The sequence below is a fragment of the Equus asinus genome, chromosome 11 (genome assembly GCF_041296235.1).
Source record: "Equus asinus isolate D_3611 breed Donkey chromosome 11, EquAss-T2T_v2, whole genome shotgun sequence".
Lineage (NCBI taxonomy): Eukaryota > Metazoa > Chordata > Mammalia > Perissodactyla > Equidae > Equus > Equus asinus.
This window is the reverse complement of record NC_091800.1, coordinates 6,282,131-6,303,073: the sequence shown is the minus strand read 5'-3', so window position 1 is coordinate 6,303,073 and position 20,943 is coordinate 6,282,131. Positions and strand designations below refer to the sequence as shown.

The window sequence follows — 20,943 nt, the reverse complement described above, 5'->3', positions numbered from 1 at the left end:
CATCATATAAATCATGTATTAAAATGACCTTGCATAAGTATTATTTATACAGAAAGGTATAATCAAGAAGCCAAAAAACTAAAAGCCCCACCTTATAATGTTAGCTTTTTTTTAAAGAATATGTCACTGAGCTTAGACATAATAAACGGTCTCATCATTTCTACTGTAAAGTATCAGTAGTATTTGGATGGCACCATTCTTCTCTTCTGGGTCCTAGAACAATTTATGATGAATGAAACTCATATGAAGATCTGTAGTCAGATTGTGGTGCAAGCTGGACTGGGATAGTGGTGAAGGCTTTGAAGAGTTCATGGTCAGAGCCCAACAACTGGAAGGGAAATTGCTCCCAGTTGCTCCCTTATTCCCAACACGCTGCTGCTCCTAGGATCTTTCATTTACAGAAATACATAGAGTTCAATATTAATAATTCTGTTCAAACAGTTCATAATATATACCCAGGCATTTGTTAGATTTTTGGATCTACACTGATAACTATTTGTTAAGATTAATTTCACATTCATTGAGCATTTATGGACTAAAATGGGCTTTTCAAGCAGTGCAAAAAAATTTTGTTGCTCCCCTTCACAGCCAGACTTCCGCATAATGTCTCTACTGCTTCCCATTCTAACCAACGCTGCTGCCACCTCCCACTGCCTTTTACCTTAATACTCCGATGAGAATGCTTTGTTAAGACAGTAATGACCTCCGTGATGTTCGATCCAGGGGCAGTTTCTGTCCTCACCTTTCGTGGGCCCAAATTCTGGGAACAGTATCTCTTGGCACCAGGAAAATGACTCTTGTGACACCCCTCCCAGCACACTGTCCCTTCTCACTCTCCTGGGGCGGCTGCCCCTCCTTTACCTGGGCTCTAGTCTTGGCATCTCTCAGGGCTCAGTTGGTTGATGACGCCCTCATTTGTATCTCTAGTGGAGACTTCTGCTCTGAGCAATAGAAAGCTCACATCTCCAATAGTTGACTTGACATATCCACTTGACTGGTTCACAGATATCTTCAACTTATGTATCTAAAACATTAACTGTTGATTCTCTGTTTGAAGATGTGTTCTCCTCCTCAGGCATCTCCATTACCCAGAGAGCAAGGCCATCATCCAAAAACAAACACAATCTTTTCATCTTTGATTCCCTCCATGGATGCCTGCCACCCATTTGATCCATTGGCAAGTCTCTATATGTTAGTGCTTAATTTGGAGTCATTAGCTTCTCTCTATGACCATTGCTACCACCTAGTCCAAATCATCATCATCTATTGCCTCTACTACAATTAACATCCTCCTAACTGGTTTTGTTACAGAACCAAGTGTGTTCGCCTCCTGGCAGAGTTAACATCCAACTCTCAGCCAGAAGTAGTTGTCACACAAAGTAGAGCTTATTTGCAGCAAATAGGAGGCCATTAGGAATCATTTCCAAATGTGAATGTGAATTGTCGCTGTCCCAGAACAAAGGGAAGCAAGGACATTTATTTCAGATGGGGAATGAATATTCAAAAGGGAGGGGTGGGTACTCACCTGCACAGGCTCAGTTGGAAAATGTACTTCCACATACTCTGCAGGTCATGGTAATAAGGCCTAAGCTCCTCCCAGGGAGAGGATCTCAGCATTAAAAATGAGGCCAAGGTCACGGGCATCCCTCTTGTGGTGGGGCTTGGTCTGGTTCAGGGTGGTTGGTGATTGCATCTCTTAAACAGTTAAATGCTCGGAACCCACCCTTGAGTTCCTCAGGGCAGTTAGTCAGAGATAGTTTGACTGTTTCCATTCTCCCTTGTAATGGTTATATTGATCTGAAAAGGTGTAATGAATCAAAGAGTACCCTTTTCAAAACAATTCAATGCCTTTCCTGTGCATTTAAAACAAATCCAAGTTCTTATAATGGCCAACTAGTCCCTGCATGATCTGGTCCCTTTGTATCTCCCCTTACACCAGGCTCATTTCAGACTCCAATTCAGTAAGATCGAAATACAAAAACCATGGAATAATATGACACAGATAAGCCCAAATAGAGCAGTTATCAAAATGATTGTGAATGTCTTAAACTCTTCACTAAAAATCGAAGTCTATCAAACTGTCTTCAAAAAATAAATTCCCTGGCTAAATGCTGCTTATTTACAAGTAATTTAATATGAGGAGAATTTAGGCTGTAAAAGTAACCTAAAGAGGCCAGATCACCATAGGCCATTGAGGTCCTCTTATAGAAGTTTGGAGAAGTCATTGCACAGGGAAGTGACACTTAGAATTGATGCAACTGACAGGGGAATGTAACATACTTGAAGAGAAGCAAAGCTGGAGGAAAATATTACTGGGCCACTGAATTAACCTGGAACTCCCCTACCTCCAGACGTCTCCTGTGAGATAACTTATGTCCATCGCTGTCATTTCTACACCATCACTTTTGACTTTATGTAATCCTGCTTAGCTGCACAGAGAGGCTTATGGCTAGATCTGGTTTTCCTCACTAGTAATGAGAAACTGGATACTACTGCTGGCCTCTGTTTTTCTTACTAAATGTTGGGGAATGCACCGAGCCTAGCAAAGCATTGCCAAGGAAATAAAATACATTTGGGGGAGGCAAGCTAACAATTTATCCTCTGCCAGAAGTCAGTTCTGACAATAGTAAAGAACATTTTTTTTTGAAGATGACATTTTGATGTTATTCCAATAATATGTTCTTGTAACTGGGGTTAGTAAAAGAGTGAAAGAGGTCACTTGGTAACCAATTCTATTTTTAGGGGGAAAAATGAAACTGCTTAAAGGCCTGGGTCAATTCCAAACTGAGTTGGTGAAATTGTTTAATCTCCTCCATAAATTTGATTTAAAAACAATTCTCAGTTTCCTAGTTGACTAATGTCTATATGGAAGCTGCTTAAGAATTAATGAGAAGTTTCATCTTATTTTCTGAGTACTTAAGACAAAGGCAAAACAAGAAAACATTTCTTTATCCAAGTCAAGATTAGGATTTAGTACAAGTCAGGAATGGGAGTGCACCACCTTAAAGAAAGAGCCAACCCACCCCTCCCCTCACAGCCCCTGCTTAGAGCAGGTGTGCAGTGGCCAGAGGGCAGAAAAGTGAAACAAAGCATTTGATTCTCTTTTGCAGTCCCCAGAGTGAAGCTGCCTCTCTGTCTCTTGTGGGGGACTGGCATTGGCCACCCCAAGATATGTCTCTTTGGCATGAGGATTATTTGGGGCTGGTTACTTTTAGTAAACTGGGACAGGGAAGGAGGCTCTGAGGAGTGGAACTTGCTTGCCCTTTGTAAGAGACATTTACATTGTAAAGGGAATCTCCATCTGTAAAGGTGTCTCCCTCTCTGTACCAGGAAGAAAGGGGGATGACCTTATCTCTAGAAACTCTTAATCAGTGGACTTAAATCTGCATTTGTTTATTGTGCTTGTCTGGTAAACTCCTGTAACTGACTCCCCCTCCCCCCCTCCAACATCATCCTTTGTCTTTAGCTGGATATGATATTTAAGGTGGTGGCTTCAGCCATTTTGGCGAGTTGCTCAGCTTGCCTGACCTCTCCCATGTATACATGTTATAAAGCTTTGTTTAATTTTCTCCTGCTATTCTGTCTCATGTGAATTTAATTCATTCTCTGGCCAGAAGAACCCAGAGAGGGTAGAGGAAATGTTTTCCTCCCCTACACTCTTCTGTCATTCCTCTCTGGCTGTCAACTGCTGCTGCTTTTGCTTATCCAAGAAACTCCACGGGTACTTGGAATCAATTCATTTAAAATAGGGACCAAACTTTTATAGTAAGTAGTAGAGAAAAGCTTTAATGGGAACGTATTTTGAAAAATTAAAGCTTATAAAAATATTGTTATTGTATTTTCTATTTAACAAAACTTAGTCATCATTGTAACAACTATGAAGTCATATGAAATAAAGAATAAATCAAGTTTTGTGTTTTGGTTCAATTTTTCAAACACAGTTGGAATTGTATGATGGTTGTATTAATTTTCTTTTTCTGTGTTACAAATTATGACAAACTGCACAGCTTAAAACAATATTCATTTTGTTACTGAACCTCCTAATTCTGAAGTTCATGAGCCTGAAGCACCACAAGCCAAACACTGAGACATGTGCTAGGAGATAGAGAAAGATTTATTCAAATTGGCCAAGATGAGAAGGAAGGAGCATGGGTTCTCTCAAATCCACCTAAACAAGAGAAGAAGGCAGGGGGTTTTATAGAACTAAGGGGTGTGGCAGGAGGAGTTTCAGAGAAACAAAAGGGTAATCTGTGTTTCTTTTACTCCCGATAAGCCCCTGGGTAATCTGACTTCTGAGGTCAAGGGCAGCTGGGGGCTGGTCATCTGGTGATCCTTGAAGGCTTTCTCTTTATTCTGTAAAACGTGCTCATAAATCCTTGTGACCCTTGAGTTACCCCTCAGGTTAAACAGGAAAACAGAAAATTGACAAGATTAACTTCTTTTCATAACAAGGCCAAAGGTAATCTTATTCAATATTTACAGTAACCCTCAGGTGGGGAGCTTCAATTTTTTTTGTGTGTGTGAGAAAGATTAGCCCTTAGCTAACATCAACCACCAATCCTCCTCCTTTTGCTAAGGAAGCTTGGCCCTGAGCTAACATCTGTGCCCATCTTCCTCCACTTATATGTGGGATGCCTGCCATGCATGGCTTGATAAGCGGTATATAAGTCTGCTCCTGGGATCCAACCTGGTGAATCCCAGGCCGCTGAAGTAGAGTGTGTGAACTTAACTGCTGTGCCACTGGGTTGGCCCCCCCAGCTTCAATTTGTTAGCTCACAGTTCTTTAGGACAGAAGTCCTCCTGGTGGGCTTGCCTGGGTTTTGTGCTCAAGGGTCTCACCAGGCCAAAATCCAGGTGTCTGCCAGACAGGGCTCTTTTCTGGAGGCTCTGGGCAAGAATCTTTTTCCGAGGTCAGTCAGGTTGTTGGCAGAATACATTTCCTCTTGGTTTTGGGCTAAGGCCCCATTTTCTTGCTGTCAGACAAGGCCCTCTTTAGGCTTCAAGAAGCCACCACATTCCTTGGCACATGGCCCCCTTCATATTCATACAGCAACAGAGCAACAAATCCATCTTGCACTTCAAATTTCTCTGACTTCCCCTTCTACTGCCAGCCGGAGAAAACTCTCTGCTTTACAAAGAGCTCTTGTGATTAGACTAGGCCCACCCAGGCAATCTCCATTTTGCCATATAAATAACATAATCATGGGAATGATATCTCATCATATTCACAGATTCCATCCACACTCAGAGGTGAGCGAATTTTACAAGGGCAAAGGTCATTGGATCACCATTAGAATTCTGCCTCCCACAGTGGCACAATACGGCATTGTTCACATAATGTTTAACATATGCAGTAAAACCATAAGAACAGTCAAATTGAGGGTATTGTCAATCTTTCCAAGGTGAATATTTTAATCTTGAGATATTAAAATGGGTGATCTTCGAAGTACCTATCAGGTCATCATCTGTGTTTATTTCAGTTGCTGGCCGGTCTGGCTCTCTAGATCCTCTTTTGTAACTGGTATTTGGTACCAACTAATTGCCCTGAGGATCTCAAAAATGGGTTTGGAAGCATTTAACTGTTTTTCCAAATTGTTTTTTTCCTTTTGTTATGTTAAGGAGATGCAATCACCAACCACCCTGAACTGGACCAGGCCTCACCACAAGAGCTACGTCTATGACCTTTGCCTCATTTTTAATGCTTCGGTCTCTCCAGGAGGAGCTTAGGCCTTATCACCATCACCTGCAGTGTACTGGAAGCATGTTTTCCAACTGAGCCCGTGCAAGTGAATACCCAGCTCTCCCTTTTGAATATTAATTCCCCATCCAAAATAAATGTCCCTGCTTCCCTTTGTTTGGGGACGCCATGACTTTGGAAATGACTCCATGCGGTCTCCTATTAGCTGCAAATATACCTTACTCTGTCAGAGAACTTACTTCTGGTGGAGAGTCTGATTTAACTCGCCAGGCGGTGAACGCACTTTGTTTGTGGTAACGTTTCCAGTATTCCTACATCACTTTTGACTTCCAGATACCCTTTGTCTTTTGCAAGACTTGCAATTTCATTTTGCAATCAATTTGCATTTGCTTTGTTGGATTCTGTACGATCTCCTCCAGTCAATGAGAGACCAGTGGGTAAAAACGCTTGGAGCTATTGTGTGAAGCTCTGAGAGGTGAAATTCTCGCTCGAGGTCACACAGTCAGTCAGGGGAACAGCTGGGATTGGAACTCAGTCTGCTTCTCAAAAAGCTATCCATTACTATTTTTAGGTATGGTCTGTTAATATCCATTCAGGTGCTACCCTCTATTTAAAATGGCAATCCTTACTTTTTCTTCCTGATAAACTACTCATCTTCCTAGGATGAGCTCAAATTTCTCTTTCCTTGAGAAAACTCTTCTGACCCACTCTGTCTCTCTTTCCATCATACTATGGCGTGGCTGATCCCTTTTTCCAGGCTGCTCCTGTAGCCTTTGGCCCAAACATCAATTACAGTCCTTAGCAGACTGCGTCTAACAAATTAATGTCTGTTTAGTTTACAGCTCAGCTAAAATATAAACATCATGTAAAGGGAAAATGTCTTAATTATTTTGCACTATAGGTATTTAGCTTAATTACTAACACATAGTAAATAATAAATGTTAACAACTTCCAGAGAAACAGTACAGGTTTAAGGCAGACCAGTGATTCTCAAGAGGTGATTTTGCACCTGAACCCCCAAAAAGACTTTTGGCAGTGTCTGTAGACATTTTGGTTTTCACAACTTGTGAGGGAGGGGGGTAGGAATGCTCTTAAAGGTCAGAGACGCTGCTAAATATCCTGAAATGCACAGGACAGTCCCTTTCCTCAGCAAACATATTATCCAGCCTAAAATGTCAATAGTGTTAAGGTTGAGAACGCCTGAGCTAGACGTAGAGACAGAGAGAGTCAAACCTTGGATAGAGAGGGGAAGAAAAGGAAAGAGTCGGAATTGTGGAATTTCTTGCATTTCTTTAATCACAAAATTTGGGGAGGCCAAGAGCATATTGGAAAACTGAGAAGAGTTAGGTCTGGGTCAAAATCGTGCTGTTCACACGCTCAACACTCATGGTCACCCTGGTAGCAAGAACTCTATACTATTTTAATGGCATAATGACAAGGAAATTATATAGTAATTACAGGTGAGTGTATTTGCTCTAATTAGCTTAACTGGAGAGAAGAGGGGTTTGGAAGAAATTTGTGCCTGAGATTAAAAAAAAAAATTATGAAAGAGAAGAAGAATATGGCACCTTTAAAAAGGATAACTTGAATGTATGTGCCAGAGAGAGTGTCACTTGTTGCTGACATGTTGCTTCTCCCACTGACTCTGTCACGTTCTTGTCGGGCAGTTGTTCTCAATGTGAAGTCCCTGGCACTGGAGCATCAGCTAAGAAATACAGATTCTCAGGCCCCATTCCAGACCTGCTGGGTCAGATACTCTGAGCATGAAGCCCAGCAATGTATATTTCAACAAGCCCTCCAGGTAATTCTGATACATGCATGCAGGTAATAAATAATATCGTTGCTTATCAATTTTTCTCACCTATTCCACTAATTGACATCATGGCCTGGAAGGAGCCCTGGGCTAGGAAAAGTTTCGCTTCACTGATGCTCTGTGCAGGCATCAGTGGGTTTGAAGCAATCCAAGCTGTTTCTTAGACTATTTTCCCTATAGATTTTATTGCCTTGTAGCACAATGACACTCAACCAAGACCTTTGCTGTCCTTTGCATGCATTAATACACTTAATCCAGCACTAGTAGTAAGTAGATATTGTCAATCCATTTGTAAAAGTGAGGAAACAGCCAACAGATATTAAGTAACTTGCCTGAGGTCTTTCAGCTAGTAATTGTTGAGGTAGGAATAGGATCTAGGTTTACAAAGCCCATATTCTCTGTACCACACAACAATGGATTTCTGATGACCAAGGCACTTGGGCAGCATGGCCATTTCTTTATTAGGCAATAATCAATTTCCTTTAATTAGATTTTTCTAGTGTCCTTTATTTTAGTAAGCAAACCGAGGACCCTATAGCCTTCGAGTAGGCTGCAACATAGGTTATGATTTTTACAGTTTGTTTTGTTAGGAATTATATATTACATAAAACTTTGTATTAGAGTTGAGTCTATTTCTTAGGTCAGAGAGCATTATTTCTTTTTCATTTATGACTACTGGTAATAATCTGTGAAAGAATAAAGTTGTTACTAGTTTTCAGAATAGTACATAAAAGCATTGAGATGAATTTAACTAGTGTCTGCCTTTTTATGCCTTCTACTCTTTACGGAAGGCTGGTAAGTAAATTTAGAACACGTTCTGAACAATTTTTAAACAAAATTTCTTCTTTTCAGTCCTAAAAATGAGTCCTATCAGAACCTTATCCAATCTTTATTTCAAAGAAAGAAAAGTTTTTTTTTTCTAAGAGTGCAGGGAATCCAAGTACCTGATATCATGGGAGTAAAAGTAACGTGGAGGAGGGTTTTGCAAAAGTCATATGAAAAACAGCTACTTGACTATCACACAGATGATAGAGGAGTTTATGATAAGCCTTTGGGCCACACCAATTGCAGAGAGATAGAGGGCAATAATACGGTGGGAGAAAATAGTGGGCAAAGATTTGCGAGACGAATTTCACTCTTCTAGAAGAGTATCAAAGAATTTCAAAAGAAATGCCATGAAGAAAAGTCAACAAATTCAAACTTTTTCTTATCTGTATGAAAGAGTCCAGAGTAAACTTGCCAAACGTACAATTTCCTTTTGCAGGAGTGCACTCCACGGGCTATTGTTTTTCTCAAGAGTTACTACAGATGATTGAATAAGGAAAATGTGGTATATATATGCAATGAAATATTATTCAGTCTTAAAAACTAAGGAAATATTTCCATTAATGACAACATAGACGGACCTCGAGGGCATTGTGCTAAGTGAAGTAGGTCAGACAATGCAGGGAATGACAAATGCAGTATGATCTCGCTTATATGTGGAATCCAAAAGCAAAAACAAACTCATAGATACAGAGAACAGACTGGTGGTTGCAAGAGGTGGGAGCTGGGCAAAATGGGTGAAAGTGGTCAGAAAATACAAACTTCCAATTATAAAATAAAGAAGTCCTGGGATGTAACGTACAGCATGCTGACTGTGGTTATAATATGGTATTGTATATCTGAAAGTTGCTAGGAGTGTAAATCTTAAAAGTTCTCATCACAAGAAAAAAAATTTGTAAGTAGGTGTGGTGATGGATGTTAACAGGATTTATTGTGTGATCATTTCAAAATATATACAAATATCAAATCATTACGTTGTACACCTAAAGTTAATATAATGTTATATGTCAATTATATCTCAATTAAAGCAAAAGAGCTACTACATACCAGTTACTCGAAGCTTATCTGTACCAACCACGACTTCCTGTTCATCGACAGTAAATAGTGGCTTGCCATCCTCGGAGTTGATCTGAAACTCTTGGCTCTGGACCTCTACCATTTTTGGACCTGAAGGATTAATTCAAACAGCTTATTATAAAGTGTTTACTATAGGCAGTGTCAAAGTCTCTATTTTTACACATGCTATGTCACTCAGCAGTACCAAATTGCTAAACATTTAGGATTTGTTACCAATAGGTTTTTTTTTTAATTATTTTTTTATTTTTATTTTTTCCTTTTTTTCCCCAAAGCCCCCCAGTACATAGTTGCATATTCTTAGTTGTGGGTCCTTCTAGTTGTGGCATGTGAGACACCACCTCAGCATGGCATGATGAGTGGTGCCATGTCTGCGCCCAGGATTCGAACCGGCGAAACCCTGGGCCACCGCAGCGGAGTGCGTGAACTTAACCACTCGGCCACGGGGCCGGGCCGACCAATAGTTTTTTTGATTCTATGATTAAACTTTTAAAATTCTAAGGCAAAATCTATTACATTATTAAAATAAATTTACATCAAACGTGTTAATCTATATCAAATACATGTACGAATAAATTATTTAAAAGTGAATTTTTTCAGGTTTTTAAAAGTTGCCGAAAATGATATAATTCTTCTACTCAGATTATTTAAATTTGTATTCTTTCAAGTATTAACCAACAGATTTTGTATTCTGAAATGTGAGATTTGTGAAAGACTGTCTTGGAAATGGCTCACTTTAATGGCCAGAGTTAACCCAGAAAATGGATCATACTCAATTCTCTCTTCTGCCCTTATCCTCAGAAGAGGTCCTCACCTCTTACTCCATGGAGAAAACAGACATCACCACGGAAGAACGCCCTCAAGTTTCTGCCCTTCCTTTTCCCCTAAGGCATTTTTGTCTTCACTCCTTTCTATTTCAGTGACAGAGGCATCACTTTCCCTTCCAGGCTTAATCCCTTCACAGGAGCTTTGGGCCCATTGCCTTCCAAATCATTACTGTGTTCAGCAACTATTTAATGGACGTTGCTATGCGCCAAGCCCTGGAGATACTGTGCCCTCATGGAGATCCGGTTCAAGTTCTCTCGCTTGTACACCTGGGTTCTTGTCATTTTATGTTTTGTAATTTCTCTTTGTGCTTCCAATCTTTCTAACCCTGCTAGCATAACGGATTAACCTCTCTAGAATTTAGCTCTCAGTGGTTGCTTACGGAACTACAAGTATTTGCTAATTCTTTTGTATGTTAGCTTTATATTCATATCTAGAAAATTAAGTTTAATGAGAAAATGGATATCTTACAGTTTTTGTGTATGTGTCCCTGCGTCCCTCACAGTGCTCATTAAATTTGATGGATACCTGCTGGAAATTGTATAGAAGCTTTTCAATTAATATATTAATCAGTTTTGGATATGGTCACCAACATATTCTTATTTTATTTCATTAATTTGTCCCTCCAATGATTTTTCATTTAAATGTGTGCCTGTGTGTGTGTGTGAGGCAGTTACAAAGCGGAACTCATCTTTTCCTCTAAGTTTTATCTTCTTTCTCTTAAGGAAGCCTGGCTTTATTCTTTTCAGAGTTGCCTGTATTTTTCTCTTCTGTGCTTTCACCCGACTCAGTCACCATTTACCTCTTCTGGATAACTGATATATCTTACATATGTATCATATAGGCACTGATTTGCATTAAATGATGCTAATGAAGTCATCTAAGTTTCAAATGAAGAGAAAAAGCCTGGAATAATTTGTCCAGTAAGAGTTCACTGTTTTGCTCATGGAGATTCATGTAGCAATTTTAGGAGACTTTAGTAAGTGAAAGGGATTAAACTAAATGACATTTTTTCTGCAACCATTTTTTCATACACACTGATGAAATATTCAAAACATGAGTTTAGTTGCATAATTTTTATGAGTAACAAAGCCATACAAATCCTTGCTCAAATCAAAGAAAATGCAGGAAACTGAGTCTGTTCCATTCGACACAAATTGATTGCATGTTTTTTATGTTCGAGGTTCTGTGCTAAGAATTGAGGATGTGTAAATGAGTGAGATGAAGCTCACAACTTACAGGAGCTCACAGTCCACTGAAGAGAAAAGCATAGAAATCTAGTTCCATGACAATTTGATAAGTGCCCGATACAAACACGGACAGTGCTCAATGAGAACTCTGACAAGGAATTCACGGTCCGTCCTTGGGGTCAGGAATGGCACCCTGGGGAAGATGATGTCTGAGCTGACCTTGAAGAAAGCGTTTGTGTTTTCCTGATGAGGGGACTCCTGCCCTGATGAGGCACTCCAGGTGGACGCAACTGCTTGAGCAAAGGCACAGAGGAGAATGAAACCCCATCTTCATTTTATTAAAACAATACAGACATTGAAAGTTAAATTTAAATGTCTTCCACGTCAGAAGAAACTGTTCTCCAAGGGTTAACAAGCCCATAATCACAAGAATAAACTCTTAAGATAACTGAGTTTGTAATTAATCTTTTAACTTTTTTTAATATTCTACTAGTTTTTATAACCTAGCTGGACGTGGATTAGAGCTGAGCAAGTAATCTTCTTTTGCAGCAGAGTTCTTTAAGAAATAAAATTCAAATTCTATCTTGGTGATTAAAAAAAAGGACTATCTGGTAAAATAAAATTTGTAATGACAGGCTTTGGTACAAACAAAGATGTAAATAAATAAAAAACAAAGGAAATAAAGGAAAGTTTTATGAGCTGATGAATTAAGTTTGTGAAATTGAAGTGTTTTTCTAGTGAAAATGCAATCAAATTATCTCTGGCATACAATAGGCCTCATTGACAGCCCACCCCCTCCATCACAATAGCTTTAGTTTAATATAACATCACTTAAAAACAGATGTCACAAAGTCCTCTAAAAAATATTCTGCTGCTGTAAATATTGTACTGTAGGAAAAATATTGGACCGGATGCACAAAACCATGGTTAAGTTCACCCTACTAGTTTTTCAGTGTAACCTTACATTATCAGTTCAGCCTTACAGCCTTGGGTCTGTCTGTTCCATCTCTGTGCCTTGGGTCAGTCTGTTCCATCCACATGCCATGAGTTCATGGACCTTTATTGACTGGGAAAGGGCTCTAATGCTATTCACACCAATTGCCTTGGATGAACTCTCTGTTTTTTTATTTCTGGCTTGCTTTGTTGAAGTTCTCTCTTCTGTTTTGGCTGCTAAATCTTGGCTTGGTTTTCCATTCATGATCCTCTCCATGACCCCAAATCCCTCATGGCTGTGGCTCAGACTTGCACTTGCATCCTTGTGCACTTGGGACTACCTCGGATAGGCCATCTTGTCCCATCCCATCTCTTGGAACTCTCCCCCACATTTGGACTGATTTTTCAGCCCATCCCATCCCCACAATCTTTTATTCATTCCTCTATTCATTCATTCAACAAATATTTATTGGATACCTACTAAATATTTGAGTGGCCTGAATTAAGAATTATAGCATTGGCTGAATGGAATAATCTAACTCCAATATTTGAGTATTATGTAATCAAATTATGATATATATATATATATATTCCTTGGAATACTATGTAGCCATTAAAATAATGCCATGAAGATGTTTTTATTAAATTAAAAATGATGGGCAAAATGGCGGGGTGAGCTGACCCGGGACTCTCTCCCCTCCAAAGTACAACAAAGGACTGAAAAAAAAAAAAAAAAACACCTGAATTTCAGCTAATGAACCTAAAGCCAGGACTCAGAGACCTACAGTATCAAAAGACAGAAGACGGAGCCCCTACTGCCCGCCTCGGAGGAGCTGGAATGGGGTAAGAGAGAACATCGCTCCATCCTCTAGAAACCGGGATCGCTGCGCGGGTCCTGGAAGGAGCGGGGTAGGGGCCGCACAACCAGGGCATCGTCTAGGACTCCTGCCGCTGGTACAGTGGAAACCTGCTGACGGGGGAAAGCTGTGTGTGGGGACCCCATAAACGCAGGGCGGGAGACCAGAGAACAGAACTGATCAAATCCAGATCGGTGCGCGAGAGAAACTGCCCCGCCCCCGTCCCCGCCCCCGCAAAGCGCACTGGGCGCCCACATCTTGCTCAAAGGTGGAGAGCTCAGAACACGCGGTTCTTGACCCCCATCTAGTGGTGACAGGTGGTAGCTGCAACCGAATTCTACCACCATGCGAAAAAACTGCTCCTCTACCATCCAGCAATTTATAAAAGCCCCAGACCAGAAGGAAAACAATAAAAACACAGAATTAAGTCCTGAGGACTTGGAATTAGGTAAACTAAATGAAAATGAGTTCAGAGCAGCTATAATAAAAAAAACTCAATGAGGTAGAGAGAAAGATAGAGAAACAAGCCGAGTTCTGGAGTTACTTCACAAAAGAGATTGAAATTATAAAGAAGAATCAAACAGAATTACTAGAGATGAAAAACACAATGGACCAGATAAAACAGAATACGGATTCCCGAAATGCCCAGGTAGACTCCATAGGAGAGCAAATTAACATAATTGAAGATAGACAAGCTGAATTGCTCCAGACAGAGGAAGAAAGAGAACTAAGGATTAAAAGGAATGAGGAAAGTATTAGAGAGATAGCAGATTCAATGAGGAGAAAGAATTTAAGGATCATAGGAATTCCCGAGAATGTGGAAAAGGAAAATGGAGCAGAAAGTGTGCTTAATGAAATTATAGAAGAGACCTTCCCAAATCTAGGGATTGAGGGAGAAATGTGTGTAGAGGAAGCTTTCAAATCTCCTAGATTTGTCAATGTAAAAAGATCTACTGCAAGGCATATAGCAGTAAAATTGGCAAAAAGGAATGACAAAGAAAGAATACTCAGGGCTGCACGAAATAAGAGAATTACATACAAGGGAACCCCTATCAGACTTTCAGTGGATTTCTCTGCAGAAACCTTATAAGCTAGGAGAGAATGGAGTGACATATTCAAAGCTTTAAAAGATAAAAATCTTCAGCCAAGAATACTCTATCCAGCAAGAATATCCTTCAGATATGAGGGAGAAATTAAATCTTTTCCAGACAAACAAAAGTTAAGGGAATTTGTAATCAAAAGTTCTCCACTACAAGAAATCCTCAAGAAGGCTCTCATACCTGAAAAAAGAAAAAAAGGAGAAAGGGGTCACAAACCACAGACTAGGGAGACCGATGGATAGAACCAGAACAGGATAGCAAATATTCAACTATAGCGTTAGGATAAAGGTAAGGAAACTACCAACGCAAAGACGATCTTATCCTCTAACTACAAACTCATAACACAAGTTGGAACAAGAAGTGAAAATAATAATTTAGGGGGGGAAGAGCAAAGGGACTAAATTAGTCTAGGCCAAGTAAGTAAGAGACCACCAGAGAATAGACTATATTATACATGAGATTCTAAATACAAACTTCAGGGTAGACACTAAACTAAACAACAGAACAGAGACACAAAACATAAATAAGCCAAAATCGAAGAAACCCAGCATAAGAAATTGCAGTATCAAATGGGTAGGATAAAGCACACAGGAAGAGAAAAGCAGGAAAGCCAGATAATGAGCAACAGATTGACAGCTTTAAGTCCACATGCATCAATAATCACTCTCAATGTAAACGGATTGAACTCTCCAATAAAAAGACACAGAGTGGCAAAATGGATTAAAGAACAAGATCCAACAATGTGTTGCCTCCAGGAAACACACCTCAGCCCCAAGGACAAACACAGGCTCAGAGTGAAGGGGTGGAGGACCATACTTCAAGCTAATAGCAAGGAAAAAAAAGCAGGTGTTGCAATTCTTATATCAGACAAAGTGCATTTCAAAATAAGACAGGTAAAGAGAGACACAAAGGGACAATATATAATGATCAAAGGGACACTTCATCAAGAAGAAATAATGCTTATAAATATCTATGCACCCAACATAGGAGCACCAAGGTTCATAAAGCAACTATTAACAGACCTAAAGGAAGATGTTAAAAACAATACAATAATAGTAGGGGACCTCAACACCCCACTCACATCAATGGACAGATCATCCAGACAGAAAATCAACAAAGAAATAGTGGAGCTAAACGAAAAACTAAAACAATTGGACTTAATAGACATATATAGATCACTTCGCCCTAAAAAAGCAGAATACACATTCTTCTCAAGTGCACATGGAACATTCTCAAGGATAGACCATATGTTGGGAAACAAGGCAAGCCTCTACAAATTTAAAAAAATTGAAATAATAACAAGCATCTTCTCTGATCATAATGCTATAAGGCTAGAAATTAATTACAAGAAAAAAGCTGAGAAAGTCACAAAGATGTGGAGACTAAACAATACACTACTGAACAAGCAATGGATCATTGACAAAATTAAAGAAGAAATCAAAAAATACCTGGAAACTAATGAAAATGATAACACACCATACCAACTCATATGGGATACAGCAAAAGCTGTATTAAGAGGAAAATTCATCACAATACAGGCACATCTTAACAAACAAGAAAAATCCCAGATAAGCAATCTTAAACTACACCTAATTGAACTAGAGAAAGAAGAACAAATAAAGCCCAAAGGCAGCAGAAGGAGAGAAATAATAAAAATCAGAGCAGAAATAAATACTATTGAAACAAAAAAGGCGGTAGAAAGGATCAATGAAACAAAGAGCTGGTTCTTTGAGAAGATAAATAAAATTGACAAACCACTAGCCAGACTTACAAAGAAAAAAACAGAGAAAGCTCAAATAAACAAAATCAAAAATGAACGGGGAGAAATAACAACAGACTGCAGAAATACAACAGATTATAAGAGAATACTTCGAAAAACTCTATGCTAACAGAATGGATAACCTAGAGGAAATGGATAAATTCTTGGACTCTTACAATCTCCCAAAGCTCACTCAAGAAGAAGCAGACAATTTGAACAGACCAATCACAAGGAAAGAGATTGAAACAGCAATCAAAAACATCCCAAAGAGTAAAACCCCAGGACCAGATGGCTTCCCTGGGGAATTCTACCAAACTTTCAGAGAGGATTTAACACCTATCCTTTTCAAGCTATTCCAAAAAATTAGGGAGGATGGAACACTTCCTAACACCTTCTATGAGGCCAACATCACGTTGATACCAAAGCCAAACAAGGATGCCACGAAAAAAGAGAACTACAGGTCAATATCACTGATGAACATAGATGCAAAAATTCTAAACAAAAATTTGGCCACCAGAATTCAGCAATTCATCAAAAGGATCATACATCATGATCAGGTGGGATTCATACCAGGGACACAGGGATGGTTCAACATCTGCAAATCAATCAACGTGATACACCACATCAACAAACTGAGGAATAAAAACCACATGATCATCTCAATAGATGCAGAGAAAGCATTTGACAAGATCCAACAGCCATTTATGATAAAAACGCTGAACAAAATGGGCATAGAAGGGAACTACCTGAACATAATAAAGGCCATATATGACAAGCCCACAGCCAACATCATACTCAATGGGCAAAAACTGAGTGCCATCCCCCTGAAATCAGGAACGAGACACCACTCTTATTTAACATAGTACTGGAGGTCCTGGCCAGAGCAATCAGGCAACATAAAGGAATAAAAGGAATCCAAATAGGGAGGGAAGAAGTGAAACTCTCACTGTTTGCAGACGACATGATCTTATATATATAGAAAATCCCAAAGAATCCATTGGAAAACTCTTGGAAGTAATCAACAACTACAGCAAAGTTGCAGGGTATAAAATCAATTTGCATAAATCAGTAGCATTTCTATATTCTAACAACGAACTAACAGAAAATGAACTCAAGAACACAATACCATTCACAATAGCAACAAGAATAAGCAAAAATAATAAATAGCAAGAATAGCAAAAAGAATAAAATACCTTGGGGTAAATTTAACTAAGGAAGTGAAGGACCTATATAATGAAAATTACAAGGCCTTTCTGAGAGAATTGGATGACGACATAAGGAGATGGAAAGACATTCCGTGTACATGGATTGGAAGAATAAACATAGTTAAAATGTCCGTTCTACCTAAAGCAATTTACAGATTCAATGCTATCCCAATCAGAATCCCAATGACATTCTTTACAGAATTAGAACAAAGAATCCTAAAATTTATATGGGGCAACAAAAGACCCCGAATTGCTCAAGCAATCCTGAGAAAAAAGAACAAAACGGGAGGCATCACAATCCCTGACTTCAAAACTTACTACAAAGCTACAGTAATCAAAACAGCGTGGTACTGGTACAAAAACAGGTGCACAGATCAATGGAACAGAATTGAAAGCCCAGAAATAAAACCACACATCTATGGACAGCTAATCTTCGACAAAGGAGCAGAGTGCATACAATGGAGAAAAGAAAGTCTTTTCAACAAATGGTGCTGGGAAAACTGGAAAGCCATATGTAAAAGAATGAAAATTGACCATTCTTTTTCACCATTCACCAAAATAAACTCAAAATGGATCAAAGACCTAAAGGTGAGACCTGAAACCATAAGGCTTCTAGAAGAAAACGTAGGCAGTACACTCTTTGACATCAGTATTAAAAGGACCTTTTCAGACACCTTGTCTTCTCAGAGAAGGGAGACAATAGAAAGAATAAACAAATGGGACTTCATCAGACTAAAGAGCTTCTTCAAGACAAATGAAAACAGGATTGAAACAAAAAAACAACCCACTAACTGGGCAAAAATATTTGCAAGTCATATATCTGACAAAGGCTTAATATCCATAATATATAAAGAACTCTCACAACTCAACAACAAAAAATCAAACAACCCGATCAAAAAATGGGCTGGAGACATGAACAGACATTTCTCCAAAGAAGATATACGGATGGCCAATAGGCACATGAAAAGATGGTCATCATCGCTGATCATCAGGGAAATGCATATCAAAACTACACTAAGATATCACCTTACACCCATTAGAATGACAAAAATATCTAAATCTAATAGTAACAAATGTTGGAGAGGTTGTGGAGAGAATGGAACCCTCATACACTGCTGGTGGGAATGCAAACTAGTGCAGCCACTATGGAAAACAGTATGGAGATTCCTCAAAAAATTAAAAATAGAACTACCATACGATCCAGCTATTCCACTACTGGGTATCTATCCAAAGAGCTTGAAGTCAGCAATTCCAAAAGTCCTATGCATCACAATGTTCATTGCAGCATTATTTACAATAGCCAAGACATGGAAGCAACCTAAGTGCCCATCAACAGATGAATGGATAAAGAAGTTGTGGTATATATATACAATGGAATACTACTTAGCTGCAAAACAGAACAAAATCATTCCATTTGCAACAACATGGATGGACCTTGAGGGAATTATGTTAAGTGAAATAAGCCAGTTAGAGAAGGATAATCTCTGTATGACTCCACTCATATGAGGAATTTAAAAATGTGGACAAAGAGAACAGATTAGTGGCTACCAGGGGAAAGGTGGGGTGGGGGGTGGGCACAAATGGTGAAGTGGTGCACCTACAACACGACTGACAAACATTAATGTACAACTGAAATCACACAAGATTGTAACCTATCATTAACTCAATAAAAAAAAATTAAAAATGATGGACTTCTGGGTAGCTGTACATAGTGGAGGCTGTGCAGTAATTGACCTCCCCACATCTCTTCCCTAAATTTCACAGAACAGCTTCACAGCTACAAAATTCTACACAAACAATACCCTCAGCGTTATTTGAAGACAGGGAAAACTGAAACTACAAAAATCTTTGAGTCAAAGGAGAAAAATTCACAAGCCCCAGGGTCATGATTGAGCACATTCCTGCTTCCAATCCTGCCCCATCACAGGCTTTGTGGTGAGCAAAGACAGACAGAAAACAGACGTGGGGCTTCAGTGAAGGCCACTTCAGGGATGGACAAAAGCATTGCAGACAAATGGACACAAAATAGAGCTGGGATAGCTATCCTGATATCAGCAAGTGGAATTCAAGTCAAAAGCATTAAAAGTAACAAAAAAAGGATATTTTTAATGCTAATATCACAGTCGACAACAAAGATATAATACTTATAAATATTCATGCACCAAATATCACAGCAACCACCTTTATGAAATGAAAATTAAAGACATGAGGACACAGGTAGAACAGACTAATAATAGTAGACTTTGTATACCACTTTCAGGACAGGACAGAGCAAATGCACTGAAAAATAAGTAAGGAGACAGAAGATCTAAAATCTCAATCAGATTGAACTGGAAACCCTCACAGATACACGTACATTCTTCCCCAGTGCCCACAGCACACTCTAAAAACCGATCATAATTCAGGTCTGTCATTTCCATAAAGTTGAAAGACCACAAATAACACTCTGTCAGCACAATGCAATGAAACCAGAGTTTGCTAAGACAAACAAAACGACAGAAGGGCCATCCATGCAGAAGTTTTACAATCTCTTATTAAAGAACTGATAGGTGAAAGATGGCATGCATGTAAAGAAGTGGTAAGAGGAAAATTCATTGTACTAAATCCTTTTATCGATAAATACATTCATTAAGTTCCTAGTTAAAAAAATAGAAAAATAACAACAAAGTAAGCTAAAAGAAAGCACAGGGAAGGAAATAATAAAGATAAAAGCAGAAATTAACATGGGAGAAACTAGTATAAAAGAGACCTAAATAATAAACACAATTCTGTTCTTTTTGAGAAAATTTGCAAAATAGATAAACCACTAGCTAAGGCGATCAAAAAAAAATGAGAAAGCATAAATATACACAATAAGAAATGATAAGTGGAAAACAACCATTGAAATAGAAGAAATGTTTTAAAAACCCAAGAGACTGCCATGTAGAGTTACATGCAAATACATTTGAAAACCTAGATAAAATGGACAATTTTATAGGGAAACAGAGATTGCCAAAATTGATCCCGCTAAATTAGAAAGCTTAAACAGACCAGTATCCAGAGAAGAAATGGGGAAATTTATTTAAAAATTACCTTACAAAAAAGCATCAAATTCAGATGGCTTCCCAAGAGAATTCTAACAAATTTCAAAAACCAGGTAGTCTCAATGCTCTGTAAATTATTCTAGAGTATTGAAAAAACTTTAAGAAGCAAGTTTAACACTGATACCTAAATGAGAAAAAGACAGTACAAAGAAAGAAAACTGTAGACCAGGATTACTCATGAATACAAAAATTCTAAAAGAAGCGTCAGAAGCAAACAGAATCCAACACCACATTAAGAAAATAATATACCATGATTAAGTGAGATTTACTCCAGGAATGCAAGGTTGATTTTATATGAGGAAATTATTAGTATTATATTAATAATATCATTGATTTATATCATATTAATAAATCTAATAAAATAAATCATATTATCTCCATAGATGCTAAAAATGTCTTTGACAAAATTCAACACACATTTATGATAAAAAACATTTGAAAAAAATGGGCATTGAAGGATGCTTTCTTAACATGATAAGATATATGTACCTTAACCTTCAGGCTGATATCCTATGTAATGGAGACACACTAGAAGCATTTCCACTAAGATCAGGAGCAAGGCAAGGACATCTACTGTTATC

General features: G+C 38.7%; 1 protein-coding gene across 2 annotated transcripts in view; it reads right to left on the bottom strand.

Moving 5' to 3' along the window:
• Nucleotides 1-20,943, bottom strand: part of SGCG (sarcoglycan gamma) — a 148,234-nt gene that overhangs the window by 20,044 nt on the left and 107,247 nt on the right. For both annotated transcript variants that reach the window (XM_070520395.1, XM_014843231.3), the window contains one exon: nt 9,384-9,503. In XM_070520395.1, coding sequence (XP_070376496.1) covers nt 9,384-9,503 — 120 coding nt within the window. The remainder of the gene's footprint in view (nt 1-9,383; nt 9,504-20,943) is intronic.